Source organism: Cucumis melo, chromosome 12 (assembly GCF_025177605.1).
Source record: "Cucumis melo cultivar AY chromosome 12, USDA_Cmelo_AY_1.0, whole genome shotgun sequence".
Lineage (NCBI taxonomy): Eukaryota > Viridiplantae > Streptophyta > Magnoliopsida > Cucurbitales > Cucurbitaceae > Cucumis > Cucumis melo.
The window spans coordinates 26838412-26863593 of NC_066868.1; the positions used below are offsets into that span (position 1 = coordinate 26838412).

A 25182-nucleotide genomic window follows, 5' to 3' on the forward strand; every position below is an offset into this window, starting at 1 on the left:
TTTCTATTTTTGAAAAAACTCCTATATACATAAAGAATCACGTCTTGAGAAAATTGAATATTCAAATCATATAGAATAAAGAGAAAAAAAAGGGTTTACACATCCAACCTTTAAGAAGCCAAATAGAGTAAGCAAAACATTATTCCAAGACCGGGATATGGATACAAGAAATATTGGCCAAAGTTTGCACATAAGTCTAAGCCTCATGGATGAAAAAAGATAGTTCAATATTAGACGATAGATTAACAACCTCTAAGCACGCAAATTCCACGATAACAGACCGAAGATTAAGAAATACCATCCTAGAGTCCTTCATAAATTACCTTGGATACAAGGACCTTGACTACATTGCATCTAATGACAAACTTGAAGCCAACAAAATGGACCAAAAACAGCATAAGGCATTTAGAATATTAAAAAGTTAAACCAAATAATGATAAAAGAAAAATAAGTTAACATCCAATAATGTACCCCATGACGTTACCATTTATATAATTGTTATAGACCCATCTTATGTATTGATAATAAAAATGTTAGGAACTCAAATTAATAACAATGATAATAATAAAATTGTATATATAAATATCTTTCCTTCGTTATGAAATTGTGACGTAACCCTACAAAAAAAATAAGTATTTTTAATTTTTTATTTATTTTTTAAATTAATTTACTATATACATAGACGTTGCATACTTTCATTATCCGCTTTCTTTTTATCTCTCACTCTCTCGTTCCTGTTAGGTCCTTTGTCAATAGAACTCGATCTACAAATATTAATATTTTATACGAAATTAAACTTTGGAGGAAAAAAGAATTCCCCTTCAATTTGATGTCCACCTCATCCCACATGCTACATCTAATTAACATTCCATCCTACAAGCTATGATTCATAAAAATAACCAACCCACCCACTAGCATAACTTTACTGAAAGATAAAGCATGTTGGTAAAGGAAAGTAAACTAAATCTCATGTGTCTAAACAACTTAGTTGGAAGGGAATTACGACATCTCAAAGAAAATTATGAAAAAATTAATGAAAATAAGTATCTAAGCGATCATCGTTGAGAAAAAAATAATAGATAAAATAATGTATTTTTTTTTCTCGTAAAAAATTTAAAAAAGTAAAGTCTTCTTTCTTCCCATAAAATAATTAGGAAAAGCAATGTCTATCTCGTAAAAATATTATCGATATATAATTGTATCATTTGGTCGGATCAATAAATTAATTTTATTATTTTGATTCTTATACTTTGATTTTCATTTATTAGTTCATGTAATTATTGTAATTTCTCATTCACTCCTCATAAATATAAGGTTCTAATTAGTACTTTTATTAAATCTTAAACTTAGTTATTTTAAATTAATTATTGTTGAAATTGTTTAAATAATGATCACAAATTTTCATAAAACCAAGTATATTGATGAAGACTTTTTAAATTAAATTTTCAGTTTTTTTTAACAAATTTGGTAGTAATGAACTTTAGATAATACAAAATGTTTTTTCTTTTTTGAAATATAAAAGGGAAAATAATTATTTCTCCAACCTCCTCTTAACAAATTTGGTAGTGATGAACTTTAGATAATAAAAAATTTTAGACCACCACATTTCCTGTCCAATTAAAATCTATTTCATCCTAAGGGATGCTCATAGGAAAACCAGTCTCCCATTAACATAACTTTCCTGAAAGATAAGGATAAAGATAAAAATAAAAACAAAATAAAAAAAAGGAGAAATAGATCTCATACACTAAACTATTTATTTAATAAAAAATCTTTAAATCAGATGAACGAATCAATCAATAGTTCTTCTCATGTTTGACATCCAACTTGATCCAGGTACTTTCTTTACATCCCTAGTTTCCATTAGTTCTCTCAAACTTCCAACACCGTCCCAGTTATTACCACCAGCAAACATGTTTGATAACAAGATGTAAGTCGATGGATCATTTCGATCCAAATTCAACGCGTGCTCAGCTGCTCGTTTTCCTGTCTCTATGTCACCATGAACTAAGCAAGCACCGAGCAATGTTTGCCAGACCAATGAACCAGGTTGAAACGGCATTTGTAGGATCAAATCCTCGGCTTCCTTTATACACCCAGCTCGGCCTAATAGATTCACCATACACACATAGTGATCTTCTGAAGGTGCAATCCCATGGTCAGCACTCATGGAAGAGAAGTATTTCCATGCTTCATCAATGAAACCTCCTTGACTACAAGCATTGAGAACACAAATGAAGGTGATGTGGTTAGGTTCAGCTTCTCCTTTTCTCATTTCATCAAAGATTTGAAGGGCTTCTTTTGTTTGACCATTATGTGCAAATCCCATAATCATAGTAGTCCATGAGACGACAGATCGTTCATCCATCGAACGAAATACGACATTTGCACTGGTCATGCATCCACATTTTGCATACATATCAAGTAGAGCGTTATCAACACAAACATCAACATCAGTTCCAAGTTTAATTCTCAATCCATGGAATTTCTTTCCTTCTTCAATGGATGCCAAATTGGCACAACTATTCAAGGCAGTTGCAAGGGTGAACTTATTTAACCTCACGCCGACGTTTTTCATCTCATAAATGACCTCGAGAGCTTTCATTGGTTCCCCACACTGGAGACACCCTGAGGCCATCTGGGTCCAAGAGCATACATCACTTGAAGACATTTCATCAAAAGCTTTAAAACCATCTAACAACTTCTGATTCTTAATGTACATATCACACAAGGAATTCCCTACACAAATGTCATTCCCATATCCACTTTTCACAAGCTGACCATGAACTTGCAACCCCAGTCTAAATTCAGAGAGAGCAGCCAATCCAGTTAAGATGCTAGCAAATGTAAAATTATCAGGCTTAACACTCTCGAGATTCATCCGGCGCCAAAACTTCGGCAGTTCAAAATATGCCAATTGCAAATAACCAGCCATCATTGCATTCCAAGATACAGTATCTTTGGACAAACAACTCTCGAAAACTTCTAAAGCCTCTAGCAATTTCTCATGCCTAATTAGAGCAGTTAAGAACGCATTCATGAGAAAAACATTCGACCCATACCCTAAGCGAACAATAAATGCATAAATTTGGTATGAACATATCAGCCTCTGAGTTAAAGAACAAGCATGGAGAGCACTTACAAGAGTGAACTCGTTTGGCATTATCGTGCCATCGCAATGCATACGCCCAAATAGAGAGAGGGCTTCGTTGGGTCGGCCATGTTGGACGAACCCAGCAATGATTGCAGACCATGACACCACATTTCTCTCAGGCATTTCGTCGAACAGTTGCAGGCCATATGATAGACGTCCACATTTGACATACAAGTTAAGTACATGGTTGTGGAAGAAAAGAGAAAATGGAAGAAACCCTTTGAGGAACTTCGCATGAATTGCAGATCCATGGCGGGAATCCGAGGTTTGAACACACCGTTGCAAGAAACTGACGTAGAAATCTTCTAGTTTCACCGATGAGTCCTCCGATTTCGAAATGAAAGATTTGTGAGAAATTCTCAAAGCTATTGATTTCTGTAAATCGGTGGATTTTGAAATAAGAATTAATGGGCGAGCGAGGTGAAAACAAAGAGGCATCTAATTTATATAAACATTTGAAATCTTGGAACAAACTCAATTTAGGCGGAAGAGGAGAGGCTATGAAACGATCCTAGTCGCCGCGGCACCCAAGCTCTGTTTAAGTAATTCGAATTAGTATATACTTTAGGGCCAAATTGTTAGCAATAAAAGCAAAGTTAGGCATTAGTAAGTACGAAAAATTATAAATATAACAAAGTTCCTTAGCGGTAGATTTCTATATAACATAAGATTTGTTATTCATTCTTTAAAAAAAATTGAATTTAAAATATAAAAATTTTGTATAGAGAATTAAAAAATGAATATTAAAAATATAAATAAATAAAAAATCACTATCTATGTGGGCAATTTGTATCGACAAAGTGGGCAAGAATTGTGCAATTCCAACCAAGAAATAATACAATGTGTATGAAATATGTGTTCACAGGGTAGCTGTTTCGCCCCATCCTTTGCATCAATCTCGTCATCCATACACACAGCACACGCCCAAGAAGAAGAAAAGTCATCCGCAGGAAAAACATCTGGTAGTGCCTGAATCGCCGATTTTGAAGCTCCGAACGGGAAGCTTGCGTGACGGATCAGATCGTCTAGAGAAAGTTGTCTCACGTGCATCCAAATATCCACATCGTCATCATCCAATAAGTCCGTAACATTAGAATCGGTAAGGTCTACTATACTTTCCCTCGTTTCAAGAATATCGCTTTCGAAATTGGCGTCCTGCATATTAGTTCATAGAGGAAAATAAGGCTAATTAGAAATTTAACATTACAAGTTTCTTTCTTTTTAAAAAAATTAAAATTTTAGTATATGATCTTTTTAATTTTAATTTTATAAAATTACTATATAAAAGACAAAATTTTGAAATTTTATGAATTTTTAGTGTAGTTTTAAAAACTAAAATTTAAAAGATTTGAGAAATAATTACAAATATAACAATTATATTTAAATTGATCACGTATATATCAACATTTTAAAAAAATACAATTATAACAAAATTTGTCAAAGTTTATCTACAATAGAATTTGCTATATTTGTAATTTTTTTAAATATTGCAATTACTTAATTATTAGAAAAATTCTTAGATTATCTAATTATTATTTCTGAAATTACTAACAATAATAATTATCCTAAGATTTAAACTATGGATTGTATCAAGTTGTTTGGCCTACTAACTTATTAAGTTTGGTAAAAAATTCAATTTTAATACTAAACACCAGTGAAACCGTACATTTGTTACTCCGTATTAAACTCTACATTAATAAAAACTTGTTAAGTTAACTTATATTTATTAACTTCATTTGGTGAATCAAACAACCTCGTATTTGTTTGTGACTTCTTGTCTATCGTTAGAAAAACGGTTTTTAGGTCTTACTGATTATTAAGATTAAACTTAGATGGAATCCATCTTTACAAATAAATACTAAAACTAGAAAATAGAACTTAAAAAAGAAATCACCTGTGGTGTTGAATCGGCACTAGCATTATTGGCAGCACGTAAAAGGGTAACTGCCCAATGAACTAAATCCATATCTATTACTCGAGCTCGATCTATCAAATCAACAAATAATTGAAGAATATTTAGGCATATCTTGAACATCGCCTATTTTCATGTATTTCACCGAAATTTCCAATCAAATTTTGTCGCATGGTAAATTCTTTTTGAAAAATTGCATACAAATTATACCCAAAACAAATAATTACACCTTTTGTAATAAAGAACTAATAATGGAAATTTCTTTTAAAGTAAGGAAGAAAATATAAAAGGAAGACTGTTTCTTTCTATTCTTTTTTTGTGCTTCAACAATTGGGTGAGATTCAAATATCATTTTTGAAATAGCAATCTGTGCATTTTCTATTAAATTACAAATTTAGTCTAATAGACGATCAATATTTTCAAAAGTTTATTTTTAAAAATTTATAAGTCTACTTAAATATTTTTTAAATTCTAAGAGATATAAAATAAATTATTTTCTATCTATCCGATGAACATATTAGAACCTATTATATACAAAATTAAAACTTATGATTTTCTTTTAAAAGTTTAAAGATAAAAAATTAACACAAATCAACGATGGAACCTTCAAGTTAAAAAGAATAGAAAGAACTACTCCTACTAAAAAAAGTTATCATTGCCACTCTATCATAAACCAAATTCATTTAACTTAAATGATCGAATTATCAATATAGATGTACGTTAATATGTCTCCTTAGAACATAAGAAAATTTGCTAAAACAAGTATAATTCAATTGACATTAAACATATACTATTCATCAAAGTTTCTAACTCCGCCGTATCAACTTAAAAATCAATCTTAAATCACCAATTGACCTAGAAGCTAAAGTTGATCGATATTAGGGTTTGAGCAAACGACATTTTAAACTAACTTACTTTGATATCATTTTAAATCATCAAATAACTTAAAAGACGAGAATAAATTCAATTATATATAATGCATATCCAACCCTATGAAACATACAAAATTTATTAAAGAAAAATGTAGTAGTACTTGATGTAAGTTCGGTTGTGATGACATCGAGGAGGAGATCAACGGCTTCATCCTCGTGGGATGGGAAGTCGGAGGCAAATGAAAGAATCTCGTCCACTGCTTCTTCTTCCAATAATCTGTTCATTCCTCTGCTCTCAATTTTCCTCTTTGTGTTGGTTCTCAACGTTATTATTTGTTGTGCTTCCATGGCACTCTTTTCAAATTCTTGGTTATGCTTCACATAATTAGTCAACCATTGTGCCTTTTTAAACTGACGAAGAGAATGAGATGGGAAAATTGTTGGATTATTAAGATAAATCATTAATTTTTTAAAGTAGGATTAGAATGTTTGATATCACTTAATTTTTTTTGAAAAAAATCTGTTAGATTTAAATAGATTGCGTCAATAAAATTCATAATTTTTAGATAAAAGATAAAATAATTATTATGGTTAATAATAAAATTATTGAAAATATTTATATAACAAAATTTTATATTCTATATCTAAAATTTAGATAATTTTATAAATATTTTGATTTAATTTATTATACGTAGTAATTGAATATTTGTTTTATATGTTAGTTCCAAAGCTTTTCAATAAAATAATTGTGATGATGAGATCAAATATCCAAATTTCGAAAATAAAGATTGTTGAGCTAAGTTTTAAATTTGATAATTTATTTATCATTGGTTCTAAAAATGTTTAATGTTTTTAATTTGGTTAAATTTTATATTTCAGACCTAACAAGGATAATTACTTTTGAAAAATATTGAGTCTGGTGGATATTTAGGTGAAAATATCAACCAAATGTGATTTCAATAAATATTTTTGAAAAATTAATTATAATAATAAAAATTTGAAAATAAATTTAAATTAGTAAGTAAAGGTATTATTAAGTAAGTTATGTCTAGAATATTATTAGTTAATTTTTTTTAGCTTGATTTTCATGTTACATGGATTTTTCAATCTAAATGTTTTATGGATTTTTCTCTACATTTAATTTTTTTATATAATTTCTCAAATCATTTATTCTAATTTACTTGTTTCATAATTATGTTGACAATATTATCATAGAAATCTTATTTACAACAATTATATAAAATTTGGTAACATTATAATAGAAAATTCGACTAAAATTGGGTAAAAGATTTGACTTTTTCATAATTTTCCTTGAGATGAACTGAGATTATCAACTTTTTATACTTTCTTTGATACAATTTTAATCGAAAATGAGATCCATAATTTTTTTTAAAGATTACAAAAAATTCAGATTTAATGTAAGGTTGGGAAAGATTTGAATAATTTTTTTTTTTAAAAAAAAAAATAAGATTTAAGAACATAAGAAATCAGATAGAAAAAAAAAATTAAAAATTTTAATATTTTAGAAAAATCTAATAGCCAATCTCACCCATACTGGATGATAAAAATAGTTTTAAGAACGTTAAAAAATGTGCTATTTTAAACGTTAAAAAATGTACACTAAAAGTGTGCTAAATTTTTTTTTTAAAAAAACAGATTTTCTTATCACTTCTCAACAATGTCTACATAAACAAAAGGTTTGAGTTTGAAGCAGCACACTGATTTAATAGTTTTGCTCGGTAAATAAAATGAAACTTTTTTTTTACTATGAGTTGGCCTGGTGTTAAAAAGACAATATCTAACTAAGAGATCAGGGTTATGATCGATGGTGTCCACCTACCTAGGAATTAATTTCCTATGGTTTACTTGACGCGCAAATATTATAGGATCAGGCGGGTAGCTGGACTGGACACTCACGAATATAAAAAAAATGTTTAGGTTTCTTTTAACCTTTTTGGAAGACATTGTCATGAAACAGTAAATTTTATTTCGAATTTGATGTCGAATTTGATAATGTAGAAGGTGACTTAGAGACTACTGATGCTTGGGCATTACGAAAACTTTTAGCTTTCAAGAATATCAAAATACTTTGCAAAGCATCCAGAATGCAGAAGTACATTAGAAACGCTATAATTCAAATATGCTCGTATTTTAACTATAGTCTTCTTATTTGGTAACCAGAAAAGCTAAGTTTCATAGACACAATTACCACGGCCCCTCAATGGAAGAAAAGTGGATATTATGACACTCCTCTTCTTAATTCCTACGATAGTAATATACAGTTTTCTTTGATTGAGGAGTCGTTAATCCTGCCTCTATAACTTCACTTTTCCGACATTTGAATTATAACATTTCTAATAATCTAGGAAAATAATAGATGCTTTGTAAAGTATTTTGATACTCTATAAGCAAAATGTTTTCTTAATTTCTAAGCATTACTAATCTCTGAGTGACCTTTTACAAATATCAAATTCAGACACTGAGTAACATTTTCGTTTCAGGGACAATGTTTGTTTTTTAAAAAAAAATGTTAAAAGAACAAAAAAACAAAAAAATTAGTATTGCACACGACTTATTTTCTATGTCTTAATCTAAACTTTTCATTTTATCTACCCAACAAAACTATTAAATTGCCAGTGAATTAAGTTTAGAAAAAAAAAAAACAGAATAGAGGGAAACTAAAACATACAAATAAGCAGCAGGCTCCATGTGAGAATCAAGCCATAAAACAAAATAGGGACCAAACCTCTCGTTAATAGACTTATAGATAAAATTGTTAGACATATGAGCTAAGTTGTAGTTCGGGTAAAATCTAAAATTTTGTTGGAAAATGTTTCGATTTATTTTAAATGTTAGATCGAAAATAATGAATTTTTTATAAAAAATTTAGATTATACATTTGAAAATCTTTCTTCTAATCGTTTCATCACTTTCTTATCGGACGGCTAAACTTAGACCTGAAATATTAAAATTTTCAACTTATCTTTTTCGGTGCATCTTTCATATCTTTCTAAATCTTAACTAACTTTCTTTATCCATAAAATTTGAAAACATAGTTTTTCGTCAATTTTTTAAATTTTTTGAATAGTTTATTTTTTAATCTTTATATTTTACCAAATATTAACTAAATTCCTTTGGATCTAATTTTTTCATATAAAATTTTCTTATACCATTTCTCAAATCATTTATTCTAATTTATGTTTTTTATAATTGTATTAACAACGAACAACTTTATATAAAATTTAAAAACATTTTAATAATAAATTGGATTAGAGATAGGTAAAAATTTGATAAGATTATAATAAAAAACATGACAATAGTTAGATAAAAGATTTGGTTGACGTGGACATAAAATTTTATTGAGAAAGTTTAATGTCTGGAGATGTACTAAAACCCAAAAAAAACAAATAATTGTTGGAAAATTAATATTTTATAATATTTTAGGAAAATATGCAGTTGATTGGACGACATGAGTTTTCAAAGAATGTAATAGTTTTAAAACAAAATTAAAAAAAAAGTGCTATTTCCTAAACAATTTAGCCTTTCTTATATTTCTCAACGCTGCGGCAAAGACAAAAGGTTCGTGCTGAATTGCGTCGCATTGAAGCAGCGCACGGCCAACGCCCGTCGGAACGTCTAGGAGCTGTTTTTTCCTACAAAGCCGGTCAGTACTATGCGTCTATCAACAATATTTACTCTCATAATTTTTCAATGATGTGCCCTTCCCTAGTTCGTTCGATGATGATAAATTTTCTGTAAAAGTAAATTATAGATTCTACAATTGTAACATTGAACCATTCAATTCTCTGAAACTTTGTCTTCTCATGGGTGCAAATTTTGTAATTCGAAAAATAGGGTTCAGACATTTTATCGAACAGTATGGCTTCACGAGGGGCAAACGTGGTGCTATCGAGGGCTAATAGGATGAAGACGAAGTTGCAGTCAGCACTATCAGCGAGTTCCTTGGAAATCGAGGACGTTTCGCACCAGCATGCTGGGCATGCGGCTGTGAAAGGTAGCGCTGGAGAGACTCATTTCAATGTGAAGATCGTGTCTCCAAAATTTGAAGGGCAAAGCCTTGTGAAGCGCCATAGAATGGTGTATGATGCTTTGGCTGAAGAGCTTCAATCTGGGTTACATGCAATTTCAATAGTGGCAAAGACTCCGCAAGAAACTGGAGCATAATGATGGACCAAAATGATGTTCAGATTCGCCTCACAATGTGAGTTTTCAAATGATTTCTATAGTTTAGAACTGCAATGATTTAGGCATTTATGCTCAAGAGATAAATGCTGAACTGCAATGTGTCTACTTGCAAGGAAGACAATGTATTGTAGGATAAATGCTGCTCAAAGAAAAAAATACATTTCACTTATTAGATGCTGCGGTACTTCTATCAAATAATTTACTATTTTCACTTATTAGATGCAGTGCTTATTTTCACTTATTAGATGCTTGGTGCTTCTATCATATTTGACTAGATTTATTATTTTAGAGTAGTTCTTATTGAACTGAATCGACTTATCTTGGATCTAAAAATACACTCTTTTGTTCTTTGATTAAAGTTTGATACCCATGTCTGCAATAGTGAGGAGTAATAGAAATTTAACTTGATTAGTTCATGAAAGAGACTAATTTACCACTTACAAACAACTTATCCTATTGAGAATCTATTACGCCTAACTTATGATGCAAAATCATCTAAAGATTTAGATAAAACGACCTTACTTGAACATGATCTATTCTATAAATTGTACAATTGTGTTCTTGAGTTCATCTAAATGCGGTTCATGTGATGGTCAAAATTTAATCCACTTGGATAATATGCTTTGTCATATTGAAACATATTATTCCCTCATTGACAGTGCATAAACATCTAGTAAGCATCTAAATAAGGATTCATGTGATTTGTCACCTTTTCACTTCACTGAAACAGTATCATGAAACTCATCTATAAATAAATTTGTCATATTGGAAATTTGTTACTCCACCCATTACATTACGGTGTCTCACAAATGGTAAGGGTTCGTGTAACGGTCACAATTTAACTCGCATGCAAGGTAATCTTCTAAAGGCCAAATTCCATGGTGCACATGTAGAATAGAATACCTTCATGCATCATCATTGAAATCTCCCTCGATTACATACCTTATCAAACAGATCTATTTTGTGCTTAAACATCAATTTTCTCCCATTCTAAGTCTCAAACGTTGGATTTTCTATCTTGCAGAGGGGGCCAAATTGTGGAGCCAAGAAAGGAGTGAACTTTACCCCTCTCAACTCGTAGTAATTTGGAAATGTATGTATATACTTGAAGTTGTTGTCTTTCTAATTTGTTCTCCAAAAAAATGTTAAAGACCAAATACAATGTGGCTCCTTACAACATTTCTAGCTCTGCTGCTCTGCCTTGATTATAAAGATAGACTTCATCTTCATGTCTTGCGGTTGATTCTGAATTTAGGTACTAACCTTGCATCCTTGAAGTTTGGGTGAAAGGAAAAATTGAAAAACTGACCAAAAAAAAAGAATTGCTCAAATCGGCCGAAACTGATATTGGTTGGGTTAGAACTAATTTGGTTTGACTGATTCGATTTTGATAGAGAAAATTAGTGATATTAAACCAAATCTAAACCAATCCAACCGATAATATTTATATTGTAATAATTCGAATTATATATCATTTAGCATTAGCAGTTGAGTTTGGCATGGTTATTCGTTTTGTCATCCTCGATGTTGATAAATTTAGGCTGCTCTCGCCTAGCGATATTCATCCACCACTCTATTTTTTATATTTGGATTTAATTAGCTTCTCTTGAGAAAAAAGAAAAAGAATATTAATTATTAAGCTTATTCAAGAGTAGTCGCTAATTCATATACGATATTTAAATTAAGTCCCTCCCTCAAGTGTACTTAGGGTTTTAGTTAACAAGATATTCGTCAATAAAAAAAAGTTTAAATTTCAATTTCTACTAATTGTTTATATAAGATTTTTTTTGTTTATATTTCTTCGGAAAAAAGTTAAATTATACATTTAATCACCGAGTTTTTAGGTTTAAATTCATCTGGTCTTACTTGTCAAAATGTCTAAGAAAACCCTAAACTATTAAACTCTTGTCCTTGGAATTTTGAAACCTTTTCTAATAATCCTAGGAAAAATCATATAATTTTAAAAACCAATCGATAATTTATATTAAATTTACTAATTGACACGATGAAAATATCAAGGTCTCAATTTTATAAAAAAAGTTTAACTAAAATATCGAAAAAATTATAAAAAGCACATAAAATTGACTAGTAAATAAATATTTTTTTAAATTTCAAATGAATAAAAAGGTCTATTATTCATATTATATTTATATTAAAGGTTGTTTTTTTAATTATATTGAATAATAATTTTAGTAATGATAATTAAGTATATAGCAACATTTAAAAAAAATTATAAATATAAAAAAAGTTTATAATAGACTTCTATGATTTATCGATGATAGACCAATATTTATAACATAGTCTATCAGTAGTGATAGATTTCTATCGTGAATATAATTCGATAGATTTTGTTATATTTATAATTTTAAAATTTTTTTAATATGTTTAATTGTTTTAAATATAATTATTTTGAATTTCGTCCTCTAAATTTGTATGCAGAAAAAGTTGAAGCGGAAGTAAGAGATGGGCCACGTACAGAGCAAATAGAGTTGGACAACACGCGGATGAATGGATGACTATGAGTGGCAGTGGCAGGCTTTACGGTTCAGCTTCAGCCCTGACCTTACCATATTACCTGGCAGTTTCATATAAATATATATAATTTCTATGAATAAAAACTGGCGTTCGCTTTTTGTTTCCCGCCAGCTACCTTCATACAATAGCATCGCTAAGATTAACAACAGGTGGCGATTCCTCAAATATGAGCCCTCTCTCGCCCTCCCTCCCATTTTCATTTTGCCTTTTTGCATTTTTTGTGGATTTCCAACCGTTTCCTCACAATCTGTGGATCCAATCATTACCGAACTCTTTCTTTTTCTTTCCTCCTTCGTCGCCGTTCCCGAGAATTCTCTGTTCCACGGAGCCTTCAGAAGCGTAGGGCGACTTGTTAAGAAACCTAACAAATTGAATTCATTGCCGTTTCGTAGCGGATCGGATTGTCAATTCCGAGTCCAAACATGAACGAGAAGGCCTCCGTCTCCAAGGAGCTCGAAGCCAAACATACTAAGGTTTTTCTGATTCGCTGTTGCGTTCTGTTTCAAATCGATTCCTTCGTAAAACTTTTCTGTTTCTTGCGTTGTAGTCGCTAAGGATTCTCGTTGTAGGTTTATAGCAATGTAATGTTCGTGTTTCGGAATGCTATGGTCAACTGTTGAATGTTTTATTTCTTTCATCAAAACTGATTCGAACTGCTAGCGTAATCAAACTAGCTAGAAACTGTGATCGAATTGCGCGGTATTGACGAAACTCTTCGCATTTTTTAAAAAAGTTATTTAGCACCGAAATCCTTGGTTTATACGGTCAGGAAAGGGATTTCAGTCGCTGATGTAATTGATTTTGTATCAATTTTATTTTCTTCTCGACCTACTTTCTTTCTGCCGCGTATAATATTGTAGTTCTACATGTTATCATGAGATCATTTCTGTGCTTGTTTAATGTTTGTTTACAGATTCTGGAAGGCCTTCTCAAGTTACCGGAAAACAGGGAATGTGCGGACTGCCGGAGCAAGTAAGCATTTAAAAGATCATTATTATGAATTTTTAAATACGAAGCGCTTCCTGTATTTCTAAATTGTTACGTATGTACTTTCTGTTCTAAATCTTCTGTTCAGCCGATTGTTACGTATGGACTTCCTGTTTTTAAGCTTCTGAATATCTCCTCTGTTTCCACATCACTTCAGAGAGAATCTATTGTTGTTCTTTGATTACAGAAAAGAAAAACGGCTATTGCCTAATTCTTATGTGCAATCAACGCCTTAGTATCATATCATGATAACATCTACTTATCCAATGAATGTGAACATCGACTTCTTGGCAGTTTCCTGGTCAAACTGCATCCCTTGGAATGCTAAATGCTCTTTGACTTTTTCTGACTGTTAGTTTGGTGACTTTTCAGGACTGCTAAATGTTTTAGTTATTTGATATTCAATTAAAATTTAAAACCAGCAAAGAAATATGAAAATATCTAACGTGATGCTCCATAAATTTTCATCAGATTAGTTGGCCGAATAACTTTGTTGTGTATGTTTCTCTTTCCTAGGCAGCACCAAAACAAGGATGCTAAGCTATAAGATGGTTAGGACTTGTTTGAGAGTTTGCATTTTTAAGGCAGTCGTTGGATCCAACTAGTTTGGATGTGAGTCCATCTTAGGCAGTGCACAATAAGGGAATGATCCTAACTCCAGCTAAAAAGCTTGGACATGGTAATAATATGGAGCAGGAGAAGAATATGCATCTATATATCACTTTCTGATCAATAGGATACAATAGGACAGAAATTTTAAAATAAATATTGTTCATTGTATAAAATATAAGATTCATACAATGGCCGACAATAGGATTTTTTTTTTTTGAAGTTTAGCAACACATTAAAGCAAGCATTTAAAACTGCTGAAGTTTAATCATGCTGTTGGAAAATGAAAACCAGGTTTGGAAATGGTTTTCGGAGAAAATTTGTTGACATAACTTTGCTTAGTTGATGTGAGTTCAAAATGTACTTTGTATTGTATAGTTAATGTAACCTTTTGCTTATGATGCACAGGGCTCCACGGTGGGCAAGTGTAAACCTTGGAATTTTTATATGTATGCAATGTTCGGGTATTCATCGGAGTCTTGGAGTACATATTTCAAAGGTTTCCCTCACTTCTATGTGGTGATCCTGTGACTACTAGTAGATCTTTACTTTGAACGAACAATTTCTTGTAGTTTTGAATAGATTCTTCATAAAAAAATATGAACTTCAAATGATCTTACATTTAAACAATAGAAAAGGAGGCTAGAGTTTTAACCACTCTTTTTAAGATTTTTAGGTTGTTATTTAGAGGAAATCTCCTTGCACGTTCATTTCAATGGAGATCATGTGAGAGACTTGATGGAATTGAGAACTTATATATACATATTGCTGATCTGCTAGGCTTGAAAATGAATTTGTTATCTAGTTCCAATTATCTGACATAATTGGTGTTATTGCCTGCAAACTACTTGGGAAGGTCCAAGTCATCTACTGATAAACCCAATAGATTTGTAAGGCATTAGTTTAGCTGGCTCTGTAATCCTTAGGTTGAAATAGAGGTAAAGTTGAACAATATTGAATACACAACTATTTTGTGAACTCATTGCAAATTATGAACTTAGTAAATTGTTTGCATTGCTGAGGCAATACATTCTTGTGTTCTTGCATACTTGCTGTTAAATGTTGTTTGACCTTAATTAAATTTTGATTTAACTACTTTCTTATTAAAAGTAGAGACAAAGAACAAACACAAGTTTTACGTGGAAACACTAGTTAAGGGAGAAAAACCACGGGGCAAATCTTTCTTATAAAACTAATGATACAAGGGAGCATTAATTTATAGGCAATAAAAGTCTAATTAAAATAATAAAAGATAATTAGAGCAACATAAAAGACCGAAAAACCTTTGGGCTTTCAACATACAAAAAGCCCTCTAGTTCTAACATGACTAAATTCAGTACTTTCTAAATTTTCATTATGCTGGATCTTTTTTCTTTTTTTTCTTTTTTTACACTTACAAATTTTTATTTTGTGATAGGTACGATCTACTACCCTTGATACATGGCTACCGGAACAAGTTGCATTTATGCAGTGTAAGAATATTTGCCATTCGTTAAATTTGTCGTTTCTGTAAGAAAAAAACAAGTTAGGAACTTCAATAGACTGTTTTCAATCAAAATTGCTGCCGATTGGATTAATACTTGATCCGCAAACGAAAATCCCCTGTTCAGAGATCAAATTGCCAGCGAATTAAATTTTCTTTTTATCAGCTACTTGAGGTTGCTGGTCATTTACATATTATTTAACGTATTGGTCATTATATTTGTAGCTATGGGAAATGAGAGATCAAATTGTTACTGGGAAGCAGAATTACCGCCAAATTTTGATAGGAAAGAGAATCAAATGTTCATTCGTGCCAAGTAATTGCTCTGCTTCAATCTAGAACAGTTTTTTAAAGAAATCTGGATATGATTAATTCATTTCTATTTATCTAAATTTGTTGAGGAGCTTCTAGGTACGAAGAGAAAAGGTGGGTTTCGAAAAACAGAACACATCCAGCTCCACAATTAGGTGGAGCGAGAAGTGTTTATTGTGATTCGGTTGAAATTGGACCCAGAAATTCCATTTCAAAGAAAATGAGGAACTTTTCTCTTGAGGAAGAGATTCTCACAAAGCACGTGACAAGAGCAACTCCCACGGTAGCAAAAGCACGCGGGGTAAGTTAATTCTTCTCCTGTTGCATAGTATTCTTTATTCCTGTTTTTGTTAAAATGAGATTTTATTCCTGGTAGAAAATTTATGTGGAAAGGAGGACACATTGTCTCTTCAGAGAAATTCAATTTTCCAATAAATAACAATCATGTGTACATATCACCATGTATTGAGGAGGGAATCACAAACGTAGCACAATAAAAGTAATCAACGATCTATTTTTTAAAGACATCAAGCAAATAGTAATACGTGAAAAATAATATATTTAGAAAAACACGTCTTGACAATTGACATCTTAACATGACACATTTGAAAAAGCACACAACATGTTTGAAAATTTGTAAGTCCTAGCATTTCTTTAGATATGCTATTCTATTAATTGAATAAAGTTTCTTTACAACTTTCAAGTTTGACAAGAAAAGCTTTAGTGTCTTTTATTTTCACCTTGGTTAGTTTTATGGCATGTAATTCTGTTTTACTAAGTTGTGTGCAAGTTATTTTAATCCTTAGCATTCATGCAAAATCCCTCTCTATATTCAAGTCTTTTTTATCAGAGAGCTGTCATTTCTGTAAATTGCTCTTGCTGATTCTAACCTCTGACCCAAAACATTATGTTTTTCTTTTTCAAGGAGGGAAGTTCTCTTTTTCATTTTAAATTCTTATATTTGTTCCACTGGAGTGCATGTATTCCTTACAAGGAAAGAAAAAGGTAAGTAAAGAAAAATACATAGGTGTATTCCGGACAACACCTATCTTTGTACATCCCACTAAATTGTCTAATCATAACTTGTTATGTGATCAAGTATTACCTACTTTTTTTTTGAAAATTTTAATATTATTGTTGATGTGAGTAGTGGGAAGGAATGATGGGTGGATGCACCCATGTTTTACCTGGAAATAAAAGACCCGGAAATTTAAAGCGAATAAAAGAAGTGAGTGGAGAATTATGTTTCCTTTCTGCAGTAGAATTAGTTATTTTTCATTTCTTTCTTCCTTAGTGATAACACCAATCTTGGTTCTCTAATGAATTTCAGATATTTTTTTAAAAATGGTTTCCGGGTCGTATAAACCTTCAATGAACTTTATTATTGTCTCATGTCTACCTTGTATGATAAATAAGAAGCTATAGTTTTAATTGTCTGAACATGGTGGTGCATATTTGTCATGCAGAATTCTTTAGATATGAGGAACCATATGATTGCTTCAGCTCCTCCAAGAGGGCCTTCGTTTGTGAAAGAAATTGACCCATCGACAAAAAATACAAATCAGTCCCCAGATCTCTTCAAATATGTCCAAGATGCAAAAAAGGACTGCTCTAGTGTAATTCCAGCACGTTGGGCAACTTTCGATTGTAAGTACCCACTCTCAAACTTCTAGTCTTCTTAAAAATGACCTCCGATTTTGATTTGTCTTTTCTTTTTAAATTTATGCTTGTTTTCTCCCAATTTTCATACTATGATTTTCACATTTCATACTCATATTTTAGACTAAAAACAAGTTTATGAAAACTTAGAAAAGAAAATTCAAAATATTGAAAATAGAGACAAAGAACACACAAATTTATGTAAAAACTCAACTATAGTGAGAAAAATCACAATATTCTTCTTTTTTTATTATTTTCTGATAATGATACAATAAGTACAAGAAGGAATAAATATAAAAGTACAAAGAAATAAAAAAAGAATATTTAGGACAAATCTCTCAATGGACTAAGCCCATTAATTCTAATACAGAACTCTTGTTTTCTTAAAACATTGGTCGAATGTAGAAAACAAAATAAGTAGACTTATTGTTATTATCGGTGGAAACAGTATTTATAAAAATCAAATGCTTATCAAATATGACTTTAAATTAATCTAAACTCTAAATCAAATTCGTGGATGCAGGACGGCTAATCTTACACGAGGTCTGCCTGGCTTGGTGATAAATTACCCATTTGTGGTGGTTAAATTTGGAGGAAGCATATCTTGTCAACAAGGTTTGTTTCTTCCATAAAACTCCAATCGTCTTTTACGCACCAAAAGAAATAAATATGTTTACCATTTATTTATATTTCTTTGATTAAGACCCATCACATTTATGATCACCTGTTCCACTTGGCCCAGATTGTTTAGAGGATGAATTTATTTTTCAATTCACATAAATTGAGTTTGTTGAATGTCTTAGATTTTCTATTTTTTTAGTACAATATTTACGGATAGGAGATTGAACCTTGAAGAAGTGAGCGCTTTCCAAGTTTCCAACTATTATTAAACTAAGCTTTTGCTTTAGCCTTTTTCAATAAGTATTATAAGAGATCTTATTATCCAAAATTAATGGATAACCTATGTGATGCGTTAGCTTCGTCTTCGATTTACCTTTCCTTCCTTCACAGTAGCACAACCCTAAGAACCTCAGGATATTCAATCTGACCACGTTTCATAACCTCTCCAATAGTACACTTTGCTTCCAGAATAATTACACTCACACTAACTATGTGCTCTTTTCTTTTTTTTCTCGAGAACTTATGTAAAAGCTTTTAGGTAACTTCAGAACTTTCAAGATTATTTTTAAATATACAAACAAACAAACAAAATAAATATTTGAAAATTCTTATTTAGCACTCCTTCAGCGTTCTTTAGTTTTTCATATTAAACACACTCTAAATAATCAGTTGAATCTTCTTGTAACATTGTTCATCTCTAGCATAAGCCTTCTAGGTACTTCAACACTGGGCTTGTACTTGTCGAAGTATATATACTGTCAAGTACGTTCACTTTTAACTCTCTCAAGCACATATGCGCCATGTTTATACTCCAAAGTTTCCAGACTGAGATGGACAATTTTGAGAATTTACCTCCATTTTCCCCTTCCACACTCGTGGCATTAAATTTTTTTTCTCAAAAAATCACATCAGGTTAGTCACATCTCTAAGCTCCTCCTAGCCCATGGACCCTCACCCTTGTGCTGTAAAACAGCAATCCGTTATTTTTCAACATTTTTTCTCTTTGGTACGTGGGACTTGGGCCCACATTCGATCCCCGGAGATGTAGGGTAGATTACTTGAAAACTCGCATCTATTTTCTCCTCTCATTTATCTTGAAAGTACATTGCAAGTTTTCCTAATCAATATTTTTCCGTTCTTTGATTCTATAATCCAAATGTGAGAACTAGTTTAGGTCCGTTCGTTGGCAAAAATCATAGAGGTTTAGAAAAATTGAACAAATATAGATAATTCGATCTCACACAACATTCAAATTTCAGTTTCAAGGACTAATACGATTTTAATTTCTTGCCCATTGGAACTTATCAGAAATCTAAAGAACATAGATAACAATATCTACTGTAAAATTTAACATCACGAAAAGGTGAGAGGGGGAAATGACTACTTAATAAGCATACCTTAACATATTCGAATACAAAAGTTGACCTTAAAACTTTAATCCCCATATTTTTCCTATAAATTCCGCACATTAAATATGGAAAACATTACTCAGAGGAATTAAGGCTGGCAGTTGAAGGGGGAGGGGGCCGGGCAGGCAATCGAAAATCCATTCATCGGGGAAGTTACATGTGAGCAAGGTGGAGGGGGGAACAAAGATTAGCAAAAACAAATACACGGAGAAAAATGGAACTCTTCCCAAACATTTTTAAATTATGTAAAGAAGAAAAAAAAAACAAGAAAAGCTAAACAAAATCATCTGGGAGCTCCTCTATCTAAGAGGCTTGCTTCTCTTCTGCAGCAGCTTCGAAGGTCTGCCCTTCGACAAGGTCGGGAACATCATCATCATCATCCTCACCATTGGCAGCTGCTGCTGCTGCTGCTGCTGCAGCACCGGCACCTGCTCCAGGTGCTTGCTTCTGGAACTGCTCGGCCAACTTCCTCAAGTTGTCCAAGTTATCGGGTCCTAAAATTTAAACACGTAAACAAGTCTTGTTATTTAAATTGCAACTCGAGATGGAACACAAAAATGCAATCACGTGTACTTACCCAATTGGTTGATAATTCCGGGCAGGATATCTTGCAATTCTGAGAAAAATTTAAATATTAGAGATGGCATTTCGATCGTGATGGATAATAACGAAAGACAGGCAAATATGACAACGAGTATCTTGGCCAGAGTTAATAGAAAAGCTTCACCATGAGAAATAAACAAGTCAAACTAAACCACCCAATGCCATGTTTTTTTTCCTTATATGAAAACTTTAATTGAGAGAAAAAAAGATGTAAGCAGAAGTATCATTTTCTAGCATGATAAGATGCCACCCTAGGAGATGAATCAAAGGTATTACAGACTTTTCGAAATAGCTTTTGGTAAGAAGTTAAGAATGCGTCCATTCAATAAATTAACGAGTGCACTCATTCAAACATGCTAAGAAAAATATGGTCACATCAAATGTCACAATTGAAGTACATATCAAGAATAGTATAATTTAGCAAAGACGAAACTATTATCCTAAACTTTTTGGTGTCAATCTGAACTATTTCCCCCATTAAAATGATGGCCAAATATCTCTACTAAGTGAAACGGTTATACGATGCAAACCCTTTATTTTAAACATAGTTGAAGGAACCCATATTAGGCCGAGTTTCAAATTCCAAGCCAACGGCAGTCAGCAGCATGTTATTTTGCATTACATCTTTTACAATATTTATCCTAATCCCCAAGAACCCTTGTGCAACTTTACCGCATTCCAAATGCACATTAAAAAAGGAAAAGAGATTCAAGACTATATTAAATTTTCTACTAAGAACTATCTAAAAAAGTTTCAAGGCTTTGTAACATGCTTCAATAGAAGAGTTTCATATTTAATTCAAACGATACAGTACTAGAATAGCGTGTAGTGTACTAATCATATTAAATTCCTATACATACTTGAAAGTTCGTATACAATCAACAGCATTTTCAAAACAGCTTCAAACATGCAACCGTGCCAAATAAGCATTTTTTTTCTCATCAAATAACAAAATTTTGTCTTACATAATTGAGCGGTAGTTTTTTCAAAGCATTTACAAAAAGCACCGTAGGAAAATTTTCGATGACTAATATTCATCACTGAATTAAAAATGGTTTAAGATACAAAATAATGATTGAAATAATAGGTAGGCAATATTGATTATTTATCTTATTAACAGCCAAGTCCGTAGACAACTCTACGTTGTCATTTTCATATGTTCGTTTTAAAATGGTTGGCCAAAATTTGCAAGAAAAAATAGTTTCAGTTTTTAGATATCTACTTCAAGAATGCCCTAGAATTTACAACATGAGATCAGTTAAATGTTATAGTATATTCAAATGTGGTGAGAGTGAGAAGACATACTTTTCGTTTGAGGAGAACCACTAACAACCCATGTGTTTGCCGCAATGGAAGCCTGAACTGAAATAGATAACAAAAAACAACTAAATGAACTTCATATCAAGATGTTGATGGTAAACAACCATGGGGTACATATATAGTTGCGTAAATTACCCTTCGGGTTAGTAAATTGAATAACTACATCATCCTTGAAAATGTTGACTTCCTCAATAGCAGGAATTGCATTAACTCCTATTCTCTTCAAGGTACTTTGAAGCCGTTTATCGTCTGTGGTAGTTGTCTTGTGAACAGCCTTCTTCTTCCTTTAATTGACAAAAGAAGAAAGAAAACTAAAAACTGAGAAAGCAAAATATTGATCTTTAAGAAACAAAAGAAGAAAATTAAAAAATGATATTGCAACAGCACCTCCATTACAGTAAGAATGAAAAATATCAAGAACATATGCCAAACTGAAAGATCCAACACTCAAACAAGCATGAAATTTATGTTAGTATATTCATTCATTAGTCAACTAAACACTACAATTTAAATTGACAAAAATTGGAAAAAGGAAAATTATTTATGCTGTCGTAAAACATTATCTGCACATCAGAAATTTTAAAGATTAACTACGAGCTATTGAAATTTCTAGTGAGTATAAAAATGAATGGCCGAAATTAATAGAACAATGAATGAGAGAATTGAGAAAAGCAGAACTGGATGGGAGAAAGGATATCAGTATGGTTCAAATAAATTATTTACCAAAAAAACCTACCATGAGAAACATCCAGAGTTCCATCTTACGGTTGAGATAATTTATGATTTCTTGTTAAATAAATCAAACGACAGATGACTAAATCTTCTTACACTCTAAAAAACTTTCAAAAGATAAAAAGGCAACCAACCTTCTCACGCTACCTTTTCCACCAGTGCGAACCGCACCAGCCATTTTCTGGAGCTTTGTATGATCCATCTGCACAACATAGGAAGAACACGAATAATATTTATGAGATTGTTTCTTTTAATATGAAACAAGAAGGATAAGATTTATGAGAATTGAAAACTTGAAAAGTGATTAAAAACTCCACTCAAACTCTAAATATTACAGCAATTAAAAAAATAGAAGCGCCAACGAAGAAAAGAAATGTAAAACAGATGAATACATACACGTGCGTCGTCACATTTTCTAAAAACTATAAATGAAACAGAAATCTCATCCGAAAATTCATTTTAACAGTTGCAGTATCTGAAAGGAAAACAGCACTAAAGTAGCCTTAGCTTATCCAAAAAATTAATTTCAATAGTATAAAATTATCCGTTCATCATGTTATCATAATCTTCAAGAAAAATACAAGAAATGTAATGTTCAAGAAATGTAAGCTCCTCCTCTGTACAGGAACTTCGGCTCCACAAAATCCTATAGCCTAAGCTGTTCTTTCCTTCACTTCTGAACTCACAATCGAAAAACGCAATTAAAAACCAGTAGAGATTTAAACACGTTCTGTAAAATAATCAAGAAATCCAATAACAAAAACAAGTTTAGCCTATAAAAATGAAAATGAATAACGAGAAGTTTCAAACACGTAAATACATATCAAATCGATGAACACGAACACCTCAACAGAAGTAAAAACAGAATCCGTTGAGAAAATGAATATACGCCACAGTAGAACCCTCGGCAGAAGAAGTTCATCGTCGAAGATGAAGAAGAGCAATCCGATAATAGCAAGAACAAGAGAAGAATGAGATAACGATGAGAAGTGAAGCGAAAATGGAAGGAAGAGGTCTACCTTGAACATTATCAAGGTATAAATTTATCCGTTCATCATGTTATCACAATCGCTGAGAAAATACAAGAAATGTAATGTACATGTAATGTAAGCTCCTGCTCGGTACAGTAACTACGGCTACACTAAATCCTCTAACCTAAGCTGTTCTTTACTTCACTTCTAAACTCACAATCGAAGAACGCAATTACAGATAGTATAGATATAAACACGATCTGTAAAGTAATCAAGAAATTCAATAACACAAACAAGTTTAACATATAAAGACGAAAATCAATGACGAGAAGTTTCAAAGACATAAATACATATCAAATCGATGAACGCGAACACCTCAAAAGAAGCAAAAACAAAATCCGGCTAATAAAATAAAAATACACCACAGTAGAACCCTCAGCAGAAGAAATTCATCGTCGAAGATGAAGAAGAGCAATCAAAAAATAGAAAGAACAAGAGGATTGAGATAACGATGAGAAGTGAAGGGAAAATGGAAGGAAGAGTTCTACCTTGAAGGTGATTTTGAGGTTTTTGAGTCTCAGTGGTTTGAAGAGGTAGAAGATAGCCTCAGTATGAGACGGCGCTAATGCTTCATATATTAGGGCGCGACGAAGATGGTGATATTTATGAAGTTGATCCAACGGTTGAGATTTAACCTCACCTCGGGTAGTGGAAATCCAAATATATATACTAATAATTCCCATTGGTTTAAAAAGAAAGAAAAATGTCTTTCAAAAGAATAAAAATATTCTCTTACCAAAGTAAGAGTAACAAAATCTAGTAAAATTATAAAATTCTATTGATAAAAATATATATGTGAAAATTTACAATATTTTGTAAATATTTCTTTTTATTTTATTATTTACAAATAATTTTTAAATTAAACTCAACTTATTAATTTGAAAGGTATTTTTCTTTATTGGATAGACCTTCAACTTAAATAATAATATAGTGGTTTAAATTATAACGTTGTTAATGAGTTAATGGTTGTTAAATTAATTTTAGTAATAAGAGTTACGACTATTAATTTAAATGTAATAGGTTCTCAAAATCTAAACGACTATTAAAACATGAAGTATGTAGTTGGTTTGTCAAATAAAATTAAATTAAAAGCTAACAGATAGATTATATATAGCCCTAAAACTAGAATATAAACTATGTTTTTATTTTTCAATTTTGGAACATGTTTTTTCTTCTCTTGGCATATTAAAATGATTAATTCGCCAAGTGTGATACCTTCATTTGGGCGTAGATATTTGAACCTGTGATATTTTGATTGAAAGCATGAGATTTAAGAGTTTGTTTTAATCCAATACCATGATTTCGAACATATTGATTTGATATATCTTTAAAAGTCGTCCCTAGATATATCGAACAATGCAATGCAAATAACTAGAAACGAAAGAGTTATAATTTACAACAAAACTTTGACTAGCCCCAAATACTACTTTAATTGAGTTGGATTGTCCTTAGATTGAAGATCAAAATTTTAAAAGATTTCTTATGCATCAATGAGTTGAAATTAATTGAAAATTTTGTTGTTCGATATTTTGCTGCATGTATTAAAATGTTATTTATTATTTCAATGGCAACTTCTATCTTAAGAAAATTAAATATTCTTGAACTAATAATTTATTTTTTAGATGAATTTTTGAAGTAATAATTTAATAAAAGAATGAATACGTGAAGAAAAAAATTCACAAGTTTTATATGCTTTAATGTATTGCTGGAGATATCCTTTTTAATTATTAGATTGCA

The 25182-nt window shown here is 31.4% G+C and overlaps 5 protein-coding genes across 12 annotated transcripts; 2 read left to right on the forward strand and 3 right to left on the reverse strand.

The window, feature by feature from the left end:
• Window positions 1-1720: 1720 nt before the first annotated feature.
• LOC103504641 (putative pentatricopeptide repeat-containing protein At3g15130) lies at window positions 1721-4165 on the reverse strand. 4 transcript variants are annotated; one of them, XM_051080201.1, is made up of 3 exons: window positions 4018-4165; window positions 3629-3688; window positions 1721-3529 (listed from the first exon to the last, which is right to left on the reverse strand). In XM_051080201.1, exon 3 carries the CDS (start codon window positions 3275-3277, stop codon window positions 1793-1795), a length of 1485 nt encoding a protein of 494 aa, XP_050936158.1. In that variant the 5' UTR covers window positions 3278-3529; window positions 3629-3688; window positions 4018-4165; the 3' UTR covers window positions 1721-1792. The 4 variants fall into 4 exon arrangements, with proteins under 4 accessions (XP_050936158.1, XP_050936157.1, XP_016903114.2 ...); XM_051080200.1 differs by having other exon boundaries at window positions 3994-4143; XM_017047625.2 differs by having other exon boundaries at window positions 1721-3688.
• Window positions 3929-6286, reverse strand: LOC103488881 (ERAD-associated E3 ubiquitin-protein ligase HRD1-like). The gene is made up of 3 exons (XM_008447811.3): window positions 6100-6286; window positions 5049-5140; window positions 3929-4309 (listed from the first exon to the last, which is right to left on the reverse strand). The coding sequence occupies exons 1-3, from the start codon at window positions 6284-6286 to the stop codon at window positions 3929-3931; spliced, it is 660 nt and encodes a 219-aa protein (XP_008446033.2).
• A 3163-nt stretch (window positions 6287-9449) lies between these two features.
• Window positions 9450-11373, forward strand: LOC103504611 (protein BOLA1, chloroplastic). Of its 2 annotated transcripts, XR_541115.3 has the most exons (3): window positions 9450-9602; window positions 9794-10160; window positions 11169-11373. XR_541115.3 is itself a non-coding variant. In XM_051080202.1 (2 exons), exon 2 carries the CDS (start codon window positions 9818-9820, stop codon window positions 10121-10123), a length of 306 nt encoding a protein of 101 aa, XP_050936159.1. In that variant the 5' UTR covers window positions 9450-9602; window positions 9794-9817; the 3' UTR covers window positions 10124-10454. The 2 variants fall into 2 exon arrangements, 1 of the variants encoding a protein (XP_050936159.1); XM_051080202.1 differs by lacking the exon at window positions 11169-11373 and having other exon boundaries at window positions 9794-10454.
• A 1392-nt stretch (window positions 11374-12765) lies between these two features.
• On the forward strand, window positions 12766-18682 carry LOC103504617 (probable ADP-ribosylation factor GTPase-activating protein AGD15). 3 transcript variants are annotated; one of them, XR_541117.3, is made up of 9 exons: window positions 12767-13152; window positions 13593-13651; window positions 14684-14774; window positions 15693-15747; window positions 15984-16074; window positions 16170-16371; window positions 16996-17075; window positions 17221-17298; window positions 17537-17685. XR_541117.3 is itself a non-coding variant. In XM_008469004.3 (8 exons), exons 1-8 carry the CDS (start codon window positions 13102-13104, stop codon window positions 17544-17546), a joined length of 639 nt encoding a protein of 212 aa, XP_008467226.1. In that variant the 5' UTR covers window positions 12766-13101; the 3' UTR covers window positions 17547-17680. The 3 variants fall into 3 exon arrangements, 2 of the variants coding, with proteins under 2 accessions (XP_008467226.1, XP_008467216.1); XM_008469004.3 differs by lacking the exon at window positions 17221-17298 and having other exon boundaries at window positions 12766-13152; window positions 17537-17680; XM_008468994.3 differs by lacking the exons at window positions 16996-17075; window positions 17221-17298 and adding an exon at window positions 18253-18682 and having other exon boundaries at window positions 12773-13152; window positions 17537-17717.
• Window positions 18683-19716: 1034 nt separating this feature from the next.
• On the reverse strand, window positions 19717-24062 carry LOC103504634 (nascent polypeptide-associated complex subunit beta-like). Of its 2 annotated transcripts, none has more exons than XM_008469012.3 (6): window positions 23934-24062; window positions 22549-22616; window positions 21818-21966; window positions 21668-21724; window positions 20337-20375; window positions 19717-20253 (listed from the first exon to the last, which is right to left on the reverse strand). In XM_008469012.3, the coding sequence occupies exons 2-6, from the start codon at window positions 22614-22616 to the stop codon at window positions 20063-20065; spliced, it is 504 nt and encodes a 167-aa protein (XP_008467234.2). In that variant the 5' UTR covers window positions 23934-24062; the 3' UTR covers window positions 19717-20062. The 2 variants fall into 2 exon arrangements, with proteins under 2 accessions (XP_008467234.2, XP_016900101.2); XM_017044612.2 differs by lacking the exon at window positions 23934-24062 and adding an exon at window positions 23434-23680.
• Between the last annotated feature and the right edge of the window lie 1120 nt (window positions 24063-25182).